The sequence below is a fragment of the Pollicipes pollicipes genome, unplaced genomic scaffold, assembly GCF_011947565.3.
Source record: "Pollicipes pollicipes isolate AB1234 unplaced genomic scaffold, Ppol_2.1 Scaffold_7231;HRSCAF=8579_pilon_pilon_pilon, whole genome shotgun sequence".
Taxonomy (NCBI): Eukaryota; Metazoa; Arthropoda; class Thecostraca; order Pollicipedomorpha; family Pollicipedidae; genus Pollicipes; species Pollicipes pollicipes.
The window spans coordinates 33,152,074-33,172,070 of NW_023597034.1; the positions used below are offsets into that span (position 1 = coordinate 33,152,074).

Here is a 19,997-nt window from a genome sequence, read left to right on the forward strand (position 1 = left end):
GCCTGGCAGCCAACATTATGCCTTCCTGACTGCAATTCAGGTTAAGGAGTCGGTTCACGCCACTTATGTGCTGTGGGAGACAGGCGTAGGCTTATTTACCTCCGGGCGATATGTGTCGGTCAGATCTAGGTGGGTCTACCTGCTCCCAACCAACTTACATGTGCTCCCTCCGACCATAGAGATTGGAACTCAAACATTGAAAGGTCCTCGCAAACCTTCTCCACCAACTGACATGTGCTCCCTCCGACCATAAAGATTGGGACACAGCATTGAAAGGTCTTCGCAAACCTTCTCCACCGACTGGCATGTGTTCCCTCCGACCATAAAGATTGGGACACAACATTGAAAGGTCCTCGCAAACCTTCTCCACCAACTTACATGTGCTCCCTCCGACCATAAAGACTGGAACACGAGCATTGAAAGGCCCTCACAAACCGATCCAACGCGGAACGAACGGTGCGCATCAAGCCGACGTTTTACCAGTGCAACCTCAAAATCAACGTTCAGCTTGCCTTGCAGATAACATCGTAGCATATCCTCATTAACAGAGGGATTAAACTCGGCAGGATTAAACCGCAGCAAACAGGTTGGCTGACCTATGACGGGAAATTTTGTCAGTGGTATAGTCCTTTGTCATAATCCTTCCGGGTACTTCGAACACAGAACTTACCTCAGGTATGGTTGATGTGAGGTCGTCAGCGATAACTAACTGATCTGCCCCCTTTGCTGCACCACCCGCACTTGGAAATCAGAGACAACTTTCATTTATCTACTAACCCGCTTGATCGTCTTCAACTCTCCGCCAGTTTGAAGCCCTGTTTCTCTTACGGTCCACGCTGTGCCCGGTTACAGCATTACTGGTAGAGTCAGCTGTGCGTTTTGAGATGCTTTATTTTGAAGGAAGCTTCCGTAGGAGCGTTCAGGTGGTTTATGCACGAGCTTTTTGGCGTGTTCACCTACCTCAGGTATCTCTTCCGCTTTGCTTGATACACCCAAGACCTTTGCTTCAAAGTTGCGATCCATGAGCACGATTGATTGTCATCTTCTAAAGCTGAAAGGAGGCAATCAATCAACGTCCTTCAAAGCCCCCTGAAAGACGCCGATCAAAGCAGTTCTGCTGTAATGATTGGGCTGTTCGATAGTCTAGAGCTGCTGCACCCGCTTTCATAGCAGCACCAGTTATCCTAGCATTAGTTGAAGTACATTTTATAATGGAGCGCCTTGATTGTGCGCACGATATTTAAAATCTCGATGATGAAATATGCTTTCGTGACGGGCTGACCATGATGACGCCGCTGAACATGGGCTCCAAAGCTTTTTTTATTTTTTTAGACTTATTCCGAATGGTTTGAATGGGTGACCGGGTTCATAGTACCTGCTGTGCATAGCTTGTTGCGTGCACCCTGAACCCACTACCCAAGTCGTATCGCCCAGTTCAACGGATAATTTTGCCTCCGCCCTTGCGCCAGACAGGAATGCGGAGGGTTTTACGTGCCGCACAATGCTGCGACATGGCCGCCGCGGGCCTGGCTTGACCCCGTCGGCCAGTTGCCAGCAGACCTTTTTTCCATTTCATTCGGGCCAAACAACGCGCCCGCCCTGGGACTCACACCCAATACCGCTGGATTACGAGCCCAGCATCTTTCCCCTAGACCACGGTTTTGTGTCATGTGATGCGGCGTTACACTGCTGACGACAATTTTTCCCGCAGAAATTCGGCCGGCGACAAACCGTACACTTTTACCACCGCATTGACTGGCACTGGCAAGTAGAAATGTGGTTACCTACGTGTGCATATACTTAGCCGGCACTTGGCGTGTGCATGCTGCCAACTGTCAGACTTAGTGCAGTTTAGTGCATATTGAATGCTATATAACCAATAGATCTGGATAGTCGGTGTCAGGTAGAAGGTGCTAGCCTAGAGATGAACGTGAGAGAGCTGGTTGGTAACAAGTTGTATAAAAGGTATTGTTTGGCGCACTGTGTTTGCAAGGTTTTGATAGAGTGCTCCACATTTCTATGGGCTTTTTAACTGAAATATATTTTTGAAGATCAGTCTGTGCAGCTCATAGCCTTGCCCTTCCTATGGCCTAATCTCGTCTATATTCTGAGTTACACGCCCGCTAAGATGGGGAGACTATTTCGGGGAAGTATGTTAAGGTTAACTGGCCATTCGTGACGTCAATATAACGTCATTCAAATCACGCCATCTTCTAAGCCATTCGGCGATTAACGCCAAAAATGGAGTTCTAATATATATATATATATATATATATATATATATATATATATATATATATATATATATATATATATATATGTATGTATGTATATGTACTTGAATAACTCGTATAGTCATCAATCAAATGATTCAGTGCAAGTAACGAGGCTGAACAGTGCAATGAGAGAAATGCAGCAATGCAACGAGAGAATGCAATGCAAGCAATGAGTCTGAACAATACCATGAGAGCAGTGCAGTGAGAGTGCAAGCAATGAGAGTTTAAAGCATAGGGGGCCTAGATAAAAGTCAACGCATGTCTTCCCATCTGTGGCAGGTATACATATAGCATAGCCGTGCCTGTGGTGGTTATACAAGACGACCAGCGACAGCGGTAGTTATCAGTGGTCCCCCACTAAGACGTTCTATGATGCTTTTGTCCTCTGAATTACGCCCATTTTCTAATCTCTTCACTGAAAGGCGGCTCACGTTGAATGAAATGGGAGCTCATTGCTCAGGAAAACAAGTCTGAAGTTACCAAATGCTGCAACTAGTTCTTTAGCCTTAACATCGAGGACGCAAGTTCAATTGGCCGAAATGTAGGGAAGAATCAGCCTTTGTAGATGGATTAGGTCAACGTTTCGGCCGAGCCCCCCCCCCCCCCCAGAACCAATTTTAAGAAGTCACACCACTGGTTGAAACCTCTTGATGTATTCACTGTGGCTGGGGTTTACGTCTGACCAGGGGTGTCAATTTTTACAAATCATAGGGGGGGGGGGGCGAACCAAAGGCTGGACAACTTGCCCCCTCCCATTTTTCTCATCGGATTCAGCCCACTTTATTTTGATTAAGCGCAGTCTACGTCTTTGTATAATTTATAAAAGTATTTAATCTGAGCATTATAGAAGTCATGCAGGGTTGGATCCAGGGAGCAAGCACCGGACACAAGCGTCCCTTTTGATCGGCAAGTGAAGGTGCCCCTTTAGAGGCCACCTAAGGACGCTGATGGCGCTCTTCTATGGCGTTCGTGGGAGGCGGCACGCATTTAAGTTGTAAGGGAGGGGGACGGGGTCAGCCATGAAAGACTCAGGTCATCCACATATTCCAGAGCTTTTCACTTCAACCTTGCAAACCGTTGCGTGTTTTATGGCGCTAGGTTTGCCAAGTTTATTGCATCGTTTATTCCGCTCAGCTGTTACGACTTGTGTCTTGAGGTGAGAGCAGCCATGACTTTTTGTAATGAGAGTGGCACGAAACGCCACTACGCAGAAAGATCAAAGAAGATAGTCTTTGCGTTATGATCATCTTTTACCCACGTTTTTTTGCAGTCTTCCGGCCAAAAAGTTGTAGGGGGAAAGTCAACATTGGGGTAAAACTAAACATTAGGGGGGCCAGAGCCCTCACAAAAGAATACAGATCGACAGCGCGGCTCAGCTGTTTCGATTTGCATCTTGTGGTGAGAGCAACCATGACTTTTTATGAGAATGGTACGGGACGCCACGGTGCAGAAAGAGCAAAGGAGATAGTTTTTGTGTTACGATCACCTCTTACCCAGTTTTTTTTTAGTATTCCAGCCAAAAATATTTGGGGGCCAAGCCAACATTGGGGGGGGGGGGCTAACTCGGTAATTTTTTACTTTGGTACCTGTATGGCCGACGGAGGGAAGAGCTACGCTAGCTGCAGGGTTTCGAGTATTGTCGTCCGGGGGAAAAGCTGTGAGGCATCGGCTGACATTGTGACGTCACTGAAAATGGTTTTGCATCGATCGGGATGGGGGTCCTTTCGGGCCGACTGAAGGCCATAAGGCTTTTGAATGTGACATGATGTCACTGGTATTCGGCTGGGTATGTGACGTCACGGGTCGTGAGTTTGTAAGGCTCTTTTGGGTCCACCGAATGCCGTAATGCATCAGCTGGCCATGTGTCGTCACTGGTATTCGATTAAACATCAGGCGCGACCGGCCTCGTTCCATCTTTACTTTTCGTACTTGACTGCTGCAAGCATTTGCGTGCCGCATAAAGGTTTGACCGAATCACCTCAATGTGTGACGTCCCTAATCATCACTTCATACGGGTGCACTTAGGCCCCACGACCACGGTGTGTCATGGTCTACGAAGTATCACCGGATAGCGTGACGTCACTGGTATTCGAATAAATACTGAGCGCAACAGGCCGTGCTTTATTTTTACCTTTGTATCTGACTACTGCAAGCATTGGCGTGCTGGATGAAAGCTGCCGAACCACCTGAGTGTGTGACGTCACTGGTCACGAGTTTCACCGGTGCTTTTCGGCCAACTGAAGACCACAAGGTGTCAGCTAACGACGTCACTGCTATACGACCGATTGTGAGACGTCAATGGTCGTGGGTTTCCACGTGTCCTCTAGGACCGACGAAATGCCGTAAGGCATCAGCTGGCGATATGACGTCACTGGTATTTGGCTGAACATCAGCCAACAGGTCATGCTCCATTTCTGCCTTTCGTACATGTCTGCTGCAAGTATTGGCGGATTTTTTGCGGCCAACTGAAGGCCATAAAGCATCAGCTAGCGATGTGACGTCACTGGCATTCGACCGTGTGTGTCGCTGGTCATGAGATTTTACGGCCTCTTTTGGGCCGACGAAAGGTCATACGGCACTGACTGACGATGTGACGTCACTGGTATTCGAATGAACTTCGGGCGCGACAGGCCATGTTCCACCTTTATCTTTGGTACCTGTCCATTGCAAGCATTGCCGTGGAAGGCTCTGCCAAATTACCTGGGTGTGTACGTCACTGACCATTAATTTGTATACTCTTCTGAACCTACTATAGGCCACAAGGCATCAGCTGACGATATGATGACACTAGGTCTCGACTAGACATCATGCGCAACAGGCCATGCTCTATCTAAGCCATGTTTCGTCTGTACCTTTCGCACCTATCTACTGCAAGTATTCGCGCAACACATAGCGGCTCTGCCGAATTACCTGAGCGTGTGGTGTAACTAGTCATGAGTTTACGCGGGTTTACTCTGGCTGACCGAAGGACATCAAGCATCAGCTGACGATATGACGTCACTGGTATTCGACTATACTCCAGGCGCGACAGGCCATGTTCCATCTTTACCTTTCGTACCTGTCTCTTGGAAGTATTGGCGTGCTGAATGAAGGCTCTGTCGAGTCTCCTGAGTAAGTAACGTGACTGGTCAAGAGCTTTTTAAGGGACCTTTTGTACCCCCAAACGGTATAATGTATCAGCTGACGATATTACGTCACTGATGTCCGACTTAACATCAGGCGCGACAGGCCATGTTCTATCTTTACCTTTCGTACCCGTCTATTACAAGTACTGACGTGCTGAATGAAGGCTCTGTCGAGTCTCCTGGGTGTGTAACGTTACTGGTCATGAGTTTTTTCTGGCTCCTTGGAACCCTCTATAGGGAAAAATGCATCAGTTGACGACGTGATGCCAATGGTGTTTGACTTAACATGAGGCGTAACAGGTCATGTTCCATCTTTGCCTTTCGTACCTGTAAAGTATTGGTGCGTTAAATGATGGCTCTGCCGAGTCACTTGAGTGTGCGACGTCACTGGTCATGAATTTTTACGACTATTTTTGGCTGAGCGAAAGCCATAAGGCATCAGCTAACGAAATGACTTCACTGGTAGTCCACTGAGTGTGTGACGTCACTGGTCATGAGCTTTTACGGGCCTTTTTTGGCCGAGTTCAGGCCATTAGGCATCAGATAACGTTATGGCGTCACTTGTATTCGAATTAACATCAATTGCAATAAGCCATGTTTCATCTTTACCTTTCGCATCTGCCTACTGCAGGTATTCGTGCGCTACAAAAAGGCTCTGTCGATTCGCCTGAGCGTGTGGTGTAACTGGTCATGAGTTTGTGCAGGTTTACTCGGGCTGACTGAAGGACATCAGCATCAGCTGACGATATGACGTCACTGGTAATCGACTAAACTCCAGACGAATCATCTGAGTGGGTGACGTCGCTGGTCATGAGTTTATACGGATTCACTTGGGCCGCCCAAGGCCACAAAGCAACACCCCCCCGTGAAGCATCACAGGATGATATGTCGTCACTGTTATTCGACTTAACATCAGGTCCAACATGCCACGTACTTTCTTTACCTTTCGTACCTGTCTATTAAAGGTATTGACGTGCTGAATAAAGGCTCCGTCGAATCTCCTGAGTTTGTGACGTCACTGGTCACGAGTTTTTATGGGCTCTTTTGAACCCATTATAGGTTGTAATGCATCGGCTGACGGCATGACGTTACTGGTGCTCGACTAAACATCAGGCGCAACAGGTCATGTTCCATATTTGCCTTTCGTACCTGGCTGCTGCAAATATTCGCGTGCTATATGAAGCCTCCGCCGAATCACCTGAGTACGTGACGTCACTGATCATCAGTTGGTAGGAGGTCACTTGGCCACCTATGGCTACGAAATTCCGCAGCAGAGGCGGGAGATGCACCATAGTTAAGCACACTAATTTTATTGTGCGCACCATTAAGTAGCAGCTTCAAACGCAACGGGCTGTTTCAACGACTAAAATTTTGAACAAACGTAAACACAAAACAAAGGTGATCCCAGCCCACAAACCGACGTATATGCAAAGCTATTCCGCCCGACATCACAGGATGCGCCCCTGAGCAGCTACGGTCCGGAATGCCCTGATGGCTAAATAATAATCAAGGGCGCCGCCTAGCGGTCATAAGTCTGGGCCACAGCCCGAATATCAGTGACGTCATATGGTCAGATGATGCTTGATGTCCTTCCGTCAGTCCGAGTAAGCCCGCGTAAACTCATGACCAGTTACACCACATGCTCAGGTGATTCGGCAGAGCCTTTATGTAGCGCGCGAATACTTGCAGTATAGAGGTGCGAAAGGCAAAGATGGAACATGGCCTGTTGCGCCTGAGATTAAGTCAAACACCAGTGACGTCATATCGTCAACTGATGTCTTGTACCCTATAGGTACAAAAAAGCGGCCCATAAAGGACTCATGACCAGTGACATTACGCACTCAGGAGATTTCACAGAGCTTTCCTTAAGCATGTCAATGCTTACAATAGACAGGTACGAAAGATAAAGACGAACATGGCCTGTCGCGCCTGGTGTTAAGTTGAATACCAGTGACGTCACATCGCCAGATGATGCTTGATGTCCTTCAGTCAGCCCGAGTAAACCCGCGTAAACTCATAACCAGTCACACCACACGCTCAGGTGATTGGGCAGAGCCTTTATGTGGCGCGCGAATACTTGCAGTAGATAGGTGCTGAAGGTAAAGATGAAACTTGACATATTGTACCTGATGCTTAATTGAATACCAATGACGCCATATCGTTGCCTGATGCCTAATGGCCTTAAGTCGGCCGAAAAAGGCCCGGGAAAACTCATGACCAATGGCGTCACACACTTAGTGGATTACCAGTGACGACACATCGTTAGATGATGCCTTATGGCTTTCACTCGGCCAACAATAGCCTGTAAAAACTCATGACGACGCACTCAGGTGATTCGACAGAGCCATCATTAGGCTCGCCGATACTTTAACAGGTGCGAAAGGCAAAGATGGAACATGACATGTTGTGCCTGATGTTAAGTCGAACACCAGTGACATCATATCGTCAGCTGAAGCATTATACCATATAGGGGGTTGAAAAGAGCCCGTAAGAGCTCTTGACCATTGACGTCATATAACACGCGAATGCTTGCAGTAGGCAGGTACGAAAGGTAAAGATGGAACATGGCCTGTTGCGCTTGATGTTGAGTCGAATACCAGTGACGTCATATCATCCCGCGATTGCTTCACAGGATATGATGCTTTGTTGCATTGGGGTGCCCAAGTGAGCCTGTATGAACTCATGACCAGCGACGTCACGCACTCAGATGGTTCGGCACCACCTCGATATAGCGCGCGAATGCTTGCAGTGAACAGGTACGAAGGCAAAGATAGAGCATGGCCTGTTGCGCATGACATCTAGACGAAAACCGGTGACGTCATATGGTCAGCTGATGTGGTGTGGCTTACGGTAGGTTCAAAGCAGTCTATATAAATTAATGGTTAGTGACGTTACACACTCAGGTAGTTCGGCAGAGCCTTCCTTCAGCATTCAAATGCTTGCAATGGACAGGTACCAAAGGTAAAGATGAAGCATGGCCTGTCCCGCCTGAATTTTATTCGGATACCAGTGACGTCACATCTTCAGTTAATGTCGTATGACCTTTCGTCGGCCCAAAAGAGGCCGTAAAATCTGATCACAAGTGACATCACACACAGTCGAATGCCAGTGACGTCACATCATTAGGTCATGCTTTACGGCTCTCAGTTGGCCCCCAAAGATCCATAAAAATGCATGACCAGTGACGTCACACACTCACGTGATTTGGTAGCTTTTATTCATCACGCCAGTGCTTGCAGTAGACAGGTACGAAGGTAAAAATGAAGCATGACCTGTTGCGACCAATATTTAGTCGAATATCAGTGACGTCACGATGCCTGGTGATATTTCACGGAACATGATACACCGCGGCCGTGGGGCCTAAGTGCACTCGTATCAAGTGATGATTAGTGACGTCACGCACTCAGGTGATTCGGTCAAGCTTTTATTCGACACGCAAATGCTTGCAGCAGACAGGTACGAAAGGTAAAGATGGAATAAGGCCTGTTGCGCCTGATGTTTCATTGAATGCCAGCGACGACATATCGTCAGGTGATGCTTTACGGCATTCATTACACCCAAAAGATCCCTAAAGCCTCACAACCAGTGACGTCACACATCCAGTCGAATACCAGTGACATCATATCGCTAGCAAATGCCTTGTAGCCTTCAGTTGGCCCAAAAGAACCCCGATCGATGGAAACCCATTTTCAGTGACGTCACTACGTCGGCTGATACCTGACAGCATTTCTCCATCACGGCAGTACAGGAACCCTGCAGCCAGCGTAGCTCTCCCCACCGTCGGCAATACAGGTACCCAAGTAAAAAAAAGCCGCTAACTCAACATCGGAGAGGCCAGAGCCCTCACTACAGAATTCAAATCAACACCCGTGTGTCTGAACCATATCATCCCAAAAGTTCAAAAATTATGCATACATGAATGCACGTCTATTGCGTCACCAGTAGTAAAAGCACTAATGCCCTTTTACGTCCACTAGCATTTATTCTTACATTCATGAATTTATTGTGTCTTTTAGCCGCCTCAACTTATGAGTTAATATGACGCACTAATGACGAAACTTGGGAGTGCCTGCCGCGAATCGAGTAATAACACGTAACGCTACCTGCTCTATGATGTTCTGGAGTGGTGCCGACAGCGCGAAGCGAGTCTGATATTCGACACATTCTTGGTTGATTTGAGCTTCTTCCTGCTGGTGGTGATACGGAAGGGAGGTCCGAAGCTTTGAGGAGGAAGAGTGTTTTTAAAAATCTGCTCGAGGCGCTGGTGCGTTTGGAAGCCTGTGTGAGTAAATGCTTGCCGCTGTGTCTGTTCCTGCTAGTTAGGGTCTCATTTTACGGTATTCGGCAATTTTTGGAGGATTGTTTTCAGCTCCCTTCCTGTCCGACGAACTTTTTTGTCCAGAACATGGTGGATCGACATTCCAGTGTATGCAGTTGTGCTAGGAAGCTCGTGCAGATTGCTGTGAGTTAGTGGGTAAACTCATCAAACCTGCACCATGTTGTCTCAGAGGCTACAAAAACTTACATGGCAAAGCCTCATATTTTCTAGATTCAAAATTCTCTGTTGTGTAAGTTAACAGCTTATTTGTCAACATTGGTTAGCTAAAGTAACTCAAAGTCAGCAGAAATATTGCTCTACTTGTAGTGGTGGCTCAGTCATGGTTGGAATATCCCTGAAAGGGAAGAGAAAAAGCAATTTGATTGTAGTTGGAATGTTTGCTGTGAAGTGTATTTGTGAGTAACATTATGCATGCAAATGAGATCATGTTAATAGCTGTATTTTGTGGAGAATAAGCAAGAGGATGGAGAAATAGATGTAAACATATATCTCTCTATTCCCCTGTTTATTCTACAAGAACTAAGACTATTAATATGTTTTCATCTGTACTTGGTGCAGGAATCATTCAGCCTTTAGAACCAAGCTGCTCATAAAAGTTACCAATGTACCACCCTACATAATAATCCATTTTCTGTGCAGCCAGTCTGCAAACTGTGGCATATTTTGATGAGATCTTGTTTAGACATAGCTGGGGCACAACTTACAATTGGGAGGCTGCTCATCAATGTTTTGTAGTAAATGTTATTAGGTTTGAATTGAATGTATGAGAATATATTTTGTGTGATACAAAACCAGTAAGATCACTGAAAATAATTGAATATTATAGCAAACCATGTGTTACAGAAAAATGAGTTGCTCAAGTTCTGCTGCAAGTGAGACAGCATGCTACCCTATTCTGGGCATAATTATGTTTGTCACAAACATCTAATTGACATGTTGCCATGATTTTCAGACCAGCCAAGCATGGCACCAAAGTGATGGTAGGATGCTGAGCATTGCATATGTGTGTGCCAAACACAATTTGTGTTAAATAATATTGAATATCATACTTTTTCTCCAAACATGGTTATGGGTAGATTATGGCATATTGCTTGAAATTATACCTACAGTATTCCTTCTGTCTACCCCAAGGTGCTCAGGTATACAGCATACATTTTTTAAAACAATTTTGGTTCAGTTCTGTAACTTTTTTGTCCCTCAAATTTTGCTGCTGTTAGACAGTTGTGCAGTTTAGTAGTTATAGCACAACACCAATAATAATCATCTAACAGGATTTGTTGCATCAAGCAGGATTTATTATATCATGATAAAAAGGAAACAGTCTCATGCTGCTATTTCCCAATACCAATGTTGCACTCAGCCAGTGATGAAGTGCTGTGGGAGGTGTAACCACAACAACTGTGGGCTGATGAAAAAACTAATGAGAGCTGCCTCTGAAGAAATATTAAAGCACCCAAAGCCTGCCTGGGTAATTGTTGCCCACAGCAGATTTTCAGTCTGTTGCATGCTCAAGAGATATGCATCAATTGATGTGTCAAGTGTTTCAGATCCCAAACAATACTCTTTATATACTATATATTATTCTAGTGTGAAGTGCCACAAAATGTTTTGCTGTCCCATACTTTATATCCAGTGTCTGTTTGGTGGAACATGCATTGTTTGGCATGTTTAGCCCAAGATTATGCGACCATGGTCTGTTTTTGCAACACCTTAAGGGTGTTGAGATTTTGTGCACAGTTATGTATTAAAATTGCTTGCATGCTGAAAGTTCATTGAAACTCACTGAAAAGTTAACTGCAAGCTGGAAAGAATCATCTAGAACTCCCCAAAATGCTATTTTTTGTGGTGGTGTGCAAGCTTGTAGGGTGAGAAGAAATCAGACATTGAAATCATACTGAAAACATCCTTGTTTGCTCATGCTTGTTGCCCTCCATATGGAAGCTTTGGAAGATACACCACTTATGTTCATGTCCATGACTTGTGTTTGCTGGTGTCACTGTCTTAATATTGAAGCCATCTGAATGATGCATCTTATTCTGTAAGCAATTGCGACCCTGCCATGGTGTCAATATAATGCACTTTTGAGGCAAAAGTGCCTTTGATGTCAAGCCAAGCCCAATGCCCTTAGTGTTTGCTAAGGGTTTAAATTCCCACCTGTTCCATCAAACAAGACAACTGGGAGACCAGCACAGTCCAACAACAGATCACTCACATCTGATTTGGCTAACGCATTTCAGGACGATGCAGCCCAGGCGGCGCGGCCAAAGCCAGCTGGGGTTAGGGGTGATCATGCTGGCCTCCCAGCTGCTGAACGTCGGTCTGGACCGGATCCCGCCCGTCACCCTGGCCACCATCGCCGCCCAGGTACGGACCGCCGCCGGTGGACCCGTCCCGTGCCGCTCTCTGTCGGCCAGCACGCCGAGCAGCGCCGGCCGCTGCCGCCCGGTCGGCGCGAGGAGCGCGGGGAAAAAGGGGTGGAATCGCCTGTGTAGGTGTCGCTGGTCCGCTCTGGCCTCTGCTGGTACTCGGGGATGGGCCGTGCTGGACACCAAGCGTCACGCGTGTAGTGACCGGGAGGTGACACTCGCTGGGAAAGGGGGGGGGGAGGCAGCTGACTTCTAATCTTGCGATGTTTGGTGCCTGTTCAGCCGGCTTCAAAATAGCCGGACTGCGCTACGGCTCACTGCCAAGAAGTGCCCGCAGGCCATAATGAGCTGGCAGGTTGGCACGACTGGTACTGAGCCATAGCAACGGACGGACCTTGCCTGCGAACGTAACGGATCTGAACGGGGCACTTGTGGGAACGCTGAGTTAACGCCCCGAGGGCACCGGGCAGCATTTGGTGGCCATGGTGCATAGGTGGCGCCATGGTAGCTTCCCCTCCAGCCTGTATAGGTGGCACTGTATGTGCATCCTTCGTGCCCCCGCCGAGCTCGGACGAGCTGGACTGAAATCAGCTCAGGCCATCCAGGGATACATCCGAAGAGGCTGCCGACGCTTACCGACCTTAATCACAGCGCCCGCTCGTTTTCAGTCCTCGGCTAAGGTCACTACTGAGTCCGTCCTGCTGCCCTTGACGTACTCGTCGCCGCGTGCGTCTCTTCGCCGATGACTCGGCCGTTGTCAGCCGCCTCCCCGCCCTGTTGAACCCGCCTGACCACCGCTGAACCCGGACCACACCTGAGCCGAACCCTGACCACACCTGAGCCGAACCCTGACCACACCTGAACCCGCACCATCACGCCATACGTCTCAGCGAGCCCCTCTCCCCCCCCCCCCCTCGCGGGCAGCGTGCCGACAGCTGTCCCTGGGCGTCTCCTGCCGTCACTGCCGTCACCATCACACGCCCACTGCTCAACAGGTGGCGCTGTTCCTGAACCTGGTGAAGCCGCCGTGGCACCGTTATGACGCCTGCATCAGCGTGTTCACGGTGCTGCGCCAGGGCGACTATAAGCGCGTGCTCATCAGTACGTTCGAGCACGCCGACGAGTGGCACCTCTACTACAACATGGTGTCCTTCCTGTGGAAGGGCATGCGGCTGGAGCAGCGGTAGGTTCAGCGATGTCTGACCTTCATACCGCTGCATTGCGGTGTGACGAACAGACGAGGCTAGAGCCGTCCATTACTCTTCTACTGCGTTACGCCTTCGCGTTCAAACTTTATTTTGCTTGGGGGGGGGGGGGTTCCTTGGAGCGCAAATAAAAAAGCCTAAATAAACAATGAGTGCCGATATTTCTCGCGTTGATCCAGCTCTTTCGATGATTGAGGCTTTTAGGCATCATAGCACACCTACAGCAACCTTCAGTCTCCTTGCCGGTCCGTTATTGTTAAGGTCGAATATGTTTCCGTGAAGTACGCCTCCTCACGCATGTATTAGCTGCAGAATGTGCAATCATTAAGCCATTTTCTAAAAGGTAGATATGATCACCGAAGGGGATTGCACGTTATCACAAGAATAACCGGCGGCTTTCTTTGTGCCTTGCCGCTCCACGCCTTGCATAGTCCGGCCCTCGGGCAGCAGCGATTGGCTGCGTTGATGACCGGGTGAATACGGATAAAAACCATTCAGCTAAGAATGATGTGAAGGCTCATTGCAAGTGCTTGATTCTTGCGAAGCTGCCGGTGTCGCCGTTGTCCAACTCCCGCCCGCGCGTTGCAGCATGGGAAGCCGCAAGTTTGCCATTCTGCTGGGCGTGTTCTCGGTGTCGTGCAGCCTGACGTATCTGGCGCTGGCCAAGACGGCCACCGAGTTTCTCCAGGACGAGAGTTACTCGAGACAGTGCGCCATCGGCTTCTCCGGTGAGGACCGGCGGGTGCGGCGGTGCCATTTCATGGACGGGTGCATCATCTGGTGTTACAGCGGGTGTGGTGTGCTGGTATATTGCTGCTTTGGGATATTACTGATACCTTAACTGGACAATGAATGTTGAGTTTGCTCCGTCTGTGGCTGTCACCCCGAGTCAAGCACAAGGAAAACATTAAAGCTTTTGAACTTTGAACTCCTGCACTCGCACTTCAGAGTGATGTCATGTGTGTTCCTGTGAGTGACGCGTGTGGCGCAGCATTTCCGCAACCGCCCGACACCCAACTTCCACCGGCTTGTGCTCTGTGCTCCACGCCATGCCTCTGTGCGTGCGCCCATCCCGCCCGTGACGCCCAACCGCCGCCCGCGCGCCACCAGGCGTGATCTTCGCGCTGAAGGTGCTGACCCAGCGTCTGGAGTCGGCGTCCGACTCGTGGACGTACCTGCGGGGCCTGGCCGTGCCGGCGCGCTGGGCAGTCTGGGCGGAGCTCGTGCTCATCCACATACTGGTGCCGGGCGCCTCCTTCGTCGGCCACCTGGCCGGCATCCTCGTCGGCCTGGCCTACACCTACGGCCCGCTCGAGTACCTGGTGGACACGCTCGACAAGGCAATCGGAGGTGAGCGCGGCCCGCTCTCGCGTGACCGGAGGCGAGGCGGGTTGAGGTGGAGGACAAGCATTTCAGCTTCAGGGACTGCTGGATGCTTTTGCTGCATGTAGGCTGTGGTTGAGAATTTTGGACGCGACCTCGTTTGTCATTTCGTTATCCAGCTGTGCGTGCCTACAGTCGTGTTTTGCGCGGTTGTTGCGTGAGTTATTACGGCGGCTTTGCTTTTTTTGTCATCTTTGCGTTCGTGGGGTATTTATGTGATGTGTGCGATATATGAAACATGTTGTTGAATGTGAGGCCTGTTTTTCAGGCCATTACCCACATATTTCATTCGTATCGTTTGAGTGCCTTCCACACAGACGAGCCGTTACCTGTTACCATCCTTACATACTGTCACCAGCTTTTTGGTTCGATTGTACACGCCGCGGGGCCCGAAGTCGACAGGAGTGACTCAGCCATATCAGAGCCGAACTTGTCACGCGCGTCAGACACGCCGTGATTACGGTTGTGTGCCGGGATTTGGTTTGGATGCATATACACTTGCAGTCGTTGTGCGCTGCTATTTTGGCACGGTGGACAAGCATTGGCATACATTTCACCCCGTCTATGTTCCTCTGAGGTGCTCTTTCGTTCCCCTGAGACAAGCATCTCCTATACGCGAATGATCTTGGCAACCGTGATGGGTTCTTAAAACATAACCTGATCTTGTGGATCCAGCATGTTCCGAATGACACCAGCTCCGGCGCTCCCTTCCGTAAACCGCGTTTCACCCACGTACCGTGCTGATTTTGGCTCGTACGCCATATTCATGCTATTTACTGTCACGGGTTGATCTGGGTGGTCTGTAAGTGGGACGGTTGGCGTTTTTTTCTTCCTTGGGCTGGAATATCCTCATCAGGTAGTCAGTCTGCGGCTTCCGAATCGTTTGTAGTGAAGTCGCAAACTCTGTCATATCCCTTAAACTGCCAGACGTCGCAAATTGGATGGATGCATTGTCGACGCACGAGTGACGCCGGTTTCCACCAATCAGAAGCACGCCTTCACGGAGGCTAAAAAGCAGGTGACCCCATTTTTCAATGCGGCTTCTTTGACGATTTGTTTGCGCGTGTTTACGTCTTCCGGCGCCTGTGTACTCCATCGCTAGCTCGTGGTGAACAACTAGGATGTTCAGGCAGCTTTGGGATGGCTAAAAGCTTCTACAACACTGTTTGTGTACACCAGTGGCCAAACACATTAACGCATCGAGTTACGATTAGTTTGTGTTCTTGTACGATCACTTGATTTCCGACACGACTCGGTGCCAAGAACTTAAACATCTAGATTGAATGTCATTGGCTGTTTTTTGTGGGTGATGTCACACTGACTTCACCAAACGGTGCTGAAAATTGGACTGTCTCATTTGATTGCGAGCGGTTATGTGTGCAGATCCGGACACAGTAGAAGGGCTTCTTCAGGAGGAAGCCCTGTCGCTTTTAAAGCATGTTTGCGCGTCCGTTCTGCTCACGTATGTCAAAAGCGTGCTTGTGCTTTTGGAAGCGACACAACGCGTTGAGCATTACCGAGTCCGGAAAGCCTCGTATTGTTTCTCTGCTAACGCTGTTCCAATACATGAGTTCTCAATGCCAAGCAAATGGCAATGCTACTCTACCTTGTTGAAGAGCGCCGCTACTCACCAGAACCACTTCTCTCCACGTTGAGCCATTGACAACTAACTCAGTCACAAGTCACAGCACTTCAGATTGGTTGTCATTAATACTGGCTTTAAAAACAACGAACCTTTGCTGGGCGCCCGCATTGACATGAGCCATCCACTGTCGCCCTGTCGCCCCGCCCTCCCCGCCGTCCGCTGAGTGTGCGCTGTCGCCGCCTAGTGGGTCACACGTGACTAACGAACGAGGCCGTTCTCGCCGTTCGCTGGACAGACCGTAAACACCGCCTCGTCGCCCCCACCCCTCCCCCCTCCCCCGCTAATGGTGCTCAGACCCGTCTGGGACCCGGGACTCCCTCCCTGCTCAGACCCGTCCGCCAGACCGTCTGGCACGTGTTATCCGCCGCTGTGCGGAGGGCCGACAATCAGGTAGAGCAAACAGGGCGTGGCGTTGGTGTCAGCACCTTCCTACCTGTCTCGCCCCTCTGCGAAAACACGTCAGCGACGGCCCGATCGATATCATTCGCCCTCGCGCGTAGCCGGGGGTACCCAAATAGGTGCGTCGCCCGCGCCGTCATTGACGCGTTCTGTGACGTCACTGAAGCGGCAGAACCGTCCCGGGGGCGTCGGAAACGGCGCAGTACGTCTCGCGGCGACGTGAGCGGGCACGGTGGCGGGCCGTGCGTGTGGCACCTTTGTGTGTTTTGGCATGTGTTTGTCTGGCTGGGGCGCGGTGTATTCTGGCTGGGTGGGGCTGTGGTGGGCGTTTGTCTGCCCGCAGCGCTCCGCCCGCCCACCCCCGCGCACGAGTTTGACGATGTGGTGTCCTTGACACTCATCCGTCCCCGTGTTCCCGTCGGCCGTCCCTGTCTAGCCTTTGCGTGCGTCCTTGTCCCTGACTCGGTTCACCGCGGATGTCGTGAGCGTCTGACGTGGCCGATGTGGCGGCCCCCGCGAGACTGAATGTGGCGGCTGCTGGCGGATCGGCTGCGGCTTGCCCTGTTGGCGTCCCTCGGTCGCTACCGTGTGTTTGACCTGCCCGGTCGGCCTGCCGTGCCTGCTCGCGCCTCGCCTCGTCTTGCCTCGTCTCGTTTCGTCTTGTCTCCGCTAGGCTGGCACCGCCTCAACACGGATAATCGTGTCCATTCATACGCAAATAAGAAACTTGTGTGCCCGAAATGACAAAGTTGCCGAGATAAGTTTCTTGGCACGTTGCCACGGACTTGTTGATGAGCGGCGCCTCTGCTATTTCGCCCAAGGATCACAATGGGTCCTTTCGTCCGTTTTTCTGGACCCTGCCGTGAGGCTGCCCGCTTGTTGACGTTCTGTTTCAATATCGTGCCTGCGTCGTTGGCGCGGACCTGGCTGCTGTTGGGAAGCCTTGACGGAAGATAACCGTGGCCCCCGGATGCATGGAGGGTTTCTCGCTCAGGATATGAAGAGAGAAGCACGTTACATATTGGGGCCCGACGTGGGTGTAGTCCGGAGCCGTGTCGGGGTTTCCTCCTGGCATGGCTTGCGATCGACGTTTCCTTTAGGCGGAGCCCGGCCAGGCTCTGGGCTGCTGCAGGAACTTTCCGATACAGTTATGGCTGAGCACGGCGACGCTGGGGCGGCCTCTAACCGAGTAGTGTGACGCTCGTTAGCACCAAACTTGCTAACAACCGCGACGACGTCGACATTCGAGAGTGTTGTGCAGAAAAGCCGCGTTCTCTTCAACGTTTGGATGTTGCATGTGGGTACGAAACCAAACGTTGTCGTCTGAGCGTTTTTTTTTTGCGTGTTTGCGGCAGGTATGGGTTGAGCCACCAGCAATGGATCTGTATCCGTGCGGTATGGGAGTCACGTGTGTTTGTTGTCAGGAATAATCCGCCGGAACTTGTTGGCCAAATATATTGTGATAAATGCGCAGCGTCCCCCCCCCCCCCCTTCCCCGATGATCTACGACTACACAACTCCAAGGCAAACGTGATAAGTCGTAATTTTCAGCTGTTCTTTTTTGTTACGATCAGCTACTCCTGCTTTGTTTTGAAATGATGCAAGAGTTTGGTGAATTTTCGAAACAAAAAATGTTTCGTGGATTCTACGTGCTTTACAGGCCACCTCGTAAATATGAAGCCGACATTGGCGCAATATCGTCTTTGATGTCAGCGCGCCCCATGCCTCGAAGCTATCATCGTAAATACGCGTGTAGTAAAATATTATCTAGCAGATCTATCCCACCTATGAATTTAGTAATTTCCAGTGACCCTAGCACAACCAAATTTTTGTCGAATGTGCTACGATTTGCGAGAACAGTACTCTGCAGCTCTCGTTAGCGGCCGCATTGATTGCAGAAATAATTAATCGGTGGAGCAAATTATGCAGCTCGCCACGAACCTCTAAAATGTGTCAGACCCCGTTACCCATGCTCCCCCGATGTTTGCACACTGTTTCAGTTAATCTTGAACCGTTCCTCTCTATTACTTGAAACACACGACTGTCGCACTCCTTTTTGCGGCAGCCGCCGCGTCGTTGACAGCACGCTGTTGTTCGCAGTGCCGATGGCGCGGGCGAGCACGAGCCGTCCGGCCGGCGCCTCCTACACGTACCACAGCAGCCGCTCCGGCCGTCGTGCCGAGCCCGACGAGCGTGAGGCGTCGTGGGGCAGCGGGGCGACGGGGCGCGGCGGCGCGCGGCCGAGCTCGTTCTGGGGTGCGGCGCCGGCCTACGGCGCGGCACCCGGCGCGCGGCCCGAGCCGACGGCGCCTCCCGCCTACGGCTGGGCGCCGCCGCCGCCGCCGCCGCCGCCGCTCGACGACGACGAGGACGCCGAGCTGGCGGAGGCGCTGCGCCGCTCCCGTCTCTCGCACGCCGAGGAGGCGGCGCGACGGCGGCAGTTCGCGCCGTCGGCGCCGCCGGCTTGAGGTGCCGGCCGTTGTTGTTTGTCGGCGGCTGACCGGCCGGCGCTTCCCCCCCCCCCCCCCCGCCCCTCCCCGGCGCCCTGTTACCGCTCACTGGCTGCTGCCGTATTGATCTGACCCAGCCAAATCGCATATTAAAATCGCCGTTTGGTCGGCGCCGCCGCCTGTTTTGATGCCGGGTGATTTTCGGCACGCACATTGCGTGACCGGGGCGGGTGTGAGCCGGTGACCTTGACCTAGAGCGATGGCGCCCCTCCCCGCGGAACGCCTTGGCACCCTGATGACTGGGCGCCAGCCGTGTGGCAGTATTAAGAAAGTTTCCTGACGCGACGGGCTTGCATTGATAATATGTTTGAGTTTGGCAGATGATGCGGTTTTAAGGGCTCATGTCATCGGATTTAGCAATATCTGCCGTTTTCTGAATTCAGGGATGGCAGCGTTAGGCTGTGCGTCATTTATGCGAAAGTGATAACAATGTGACGTATTACCTCAACGGAGAAAACCGAAAAAAGATCGAAAAGTCGACTTCACAATGCGTGATGAGCGACTTCCTCGATCCAGGATACTCAGCTGCTTACACTGACCGTCCGTGGCAGCTCCACCTGCGCCGTTACATACGGTCGCTGCTGTAGTGTGACAGTGCGCTCGGCATAGGCGTTGTGTTGGTCTGACCTTTTATGACACTACAGCCGAACAACCGAGTCCGGGGTTTGCCGCTCCGTTTGAGTGCTCAGACCGGCACGTAGTAACGCCGACCCGGCATTGGCCTCGGGCGTATCAGGAAGTGTTACGTG

The 19,997-nt window shown here is 50.6% G+C and overlaps 1 protein-coding gene across 1 annotated transcript in view; it reads left to right on the forward strand.

Moving 5' to 3' along the window:
* Positions 1-9,521: 9,521 nt before the first annotated feature.
* LOC119110029 (rhomboid-related protein 4) overlaps positions 9,522-19,997 on the forward strand; it is a 48,959-nt gene continuing 38,483 nt past the window's right edge. Inside the window, exons 1-6 of the mRNA XM_037233776.1 lie at positions 9,522-9,683; positions 11,978-12,104; positions 13,102-13,289; positions 13,900-14,039; positions 14,422-14,661; positions 18,839-18,941. Coding sequence (XP_037089671.1) covers positions 11,982-12,104; positions 13,102-13,289; positions 13,900-14,039; positions 14,422-14,661; positions 18,839-18,941 — 794 coding nt within the window. The 5' untranslated portion in view covers positions 9,522-9,683; positions 11,978-11,981. The remainder of the gene's footprint in view (positions 9,684-11,977; positions 12,105-13,101; positions 13,290-13,899; positions 14,040-14,421; positions 14,662-18,838; positions 18,942-19,997) is intronic.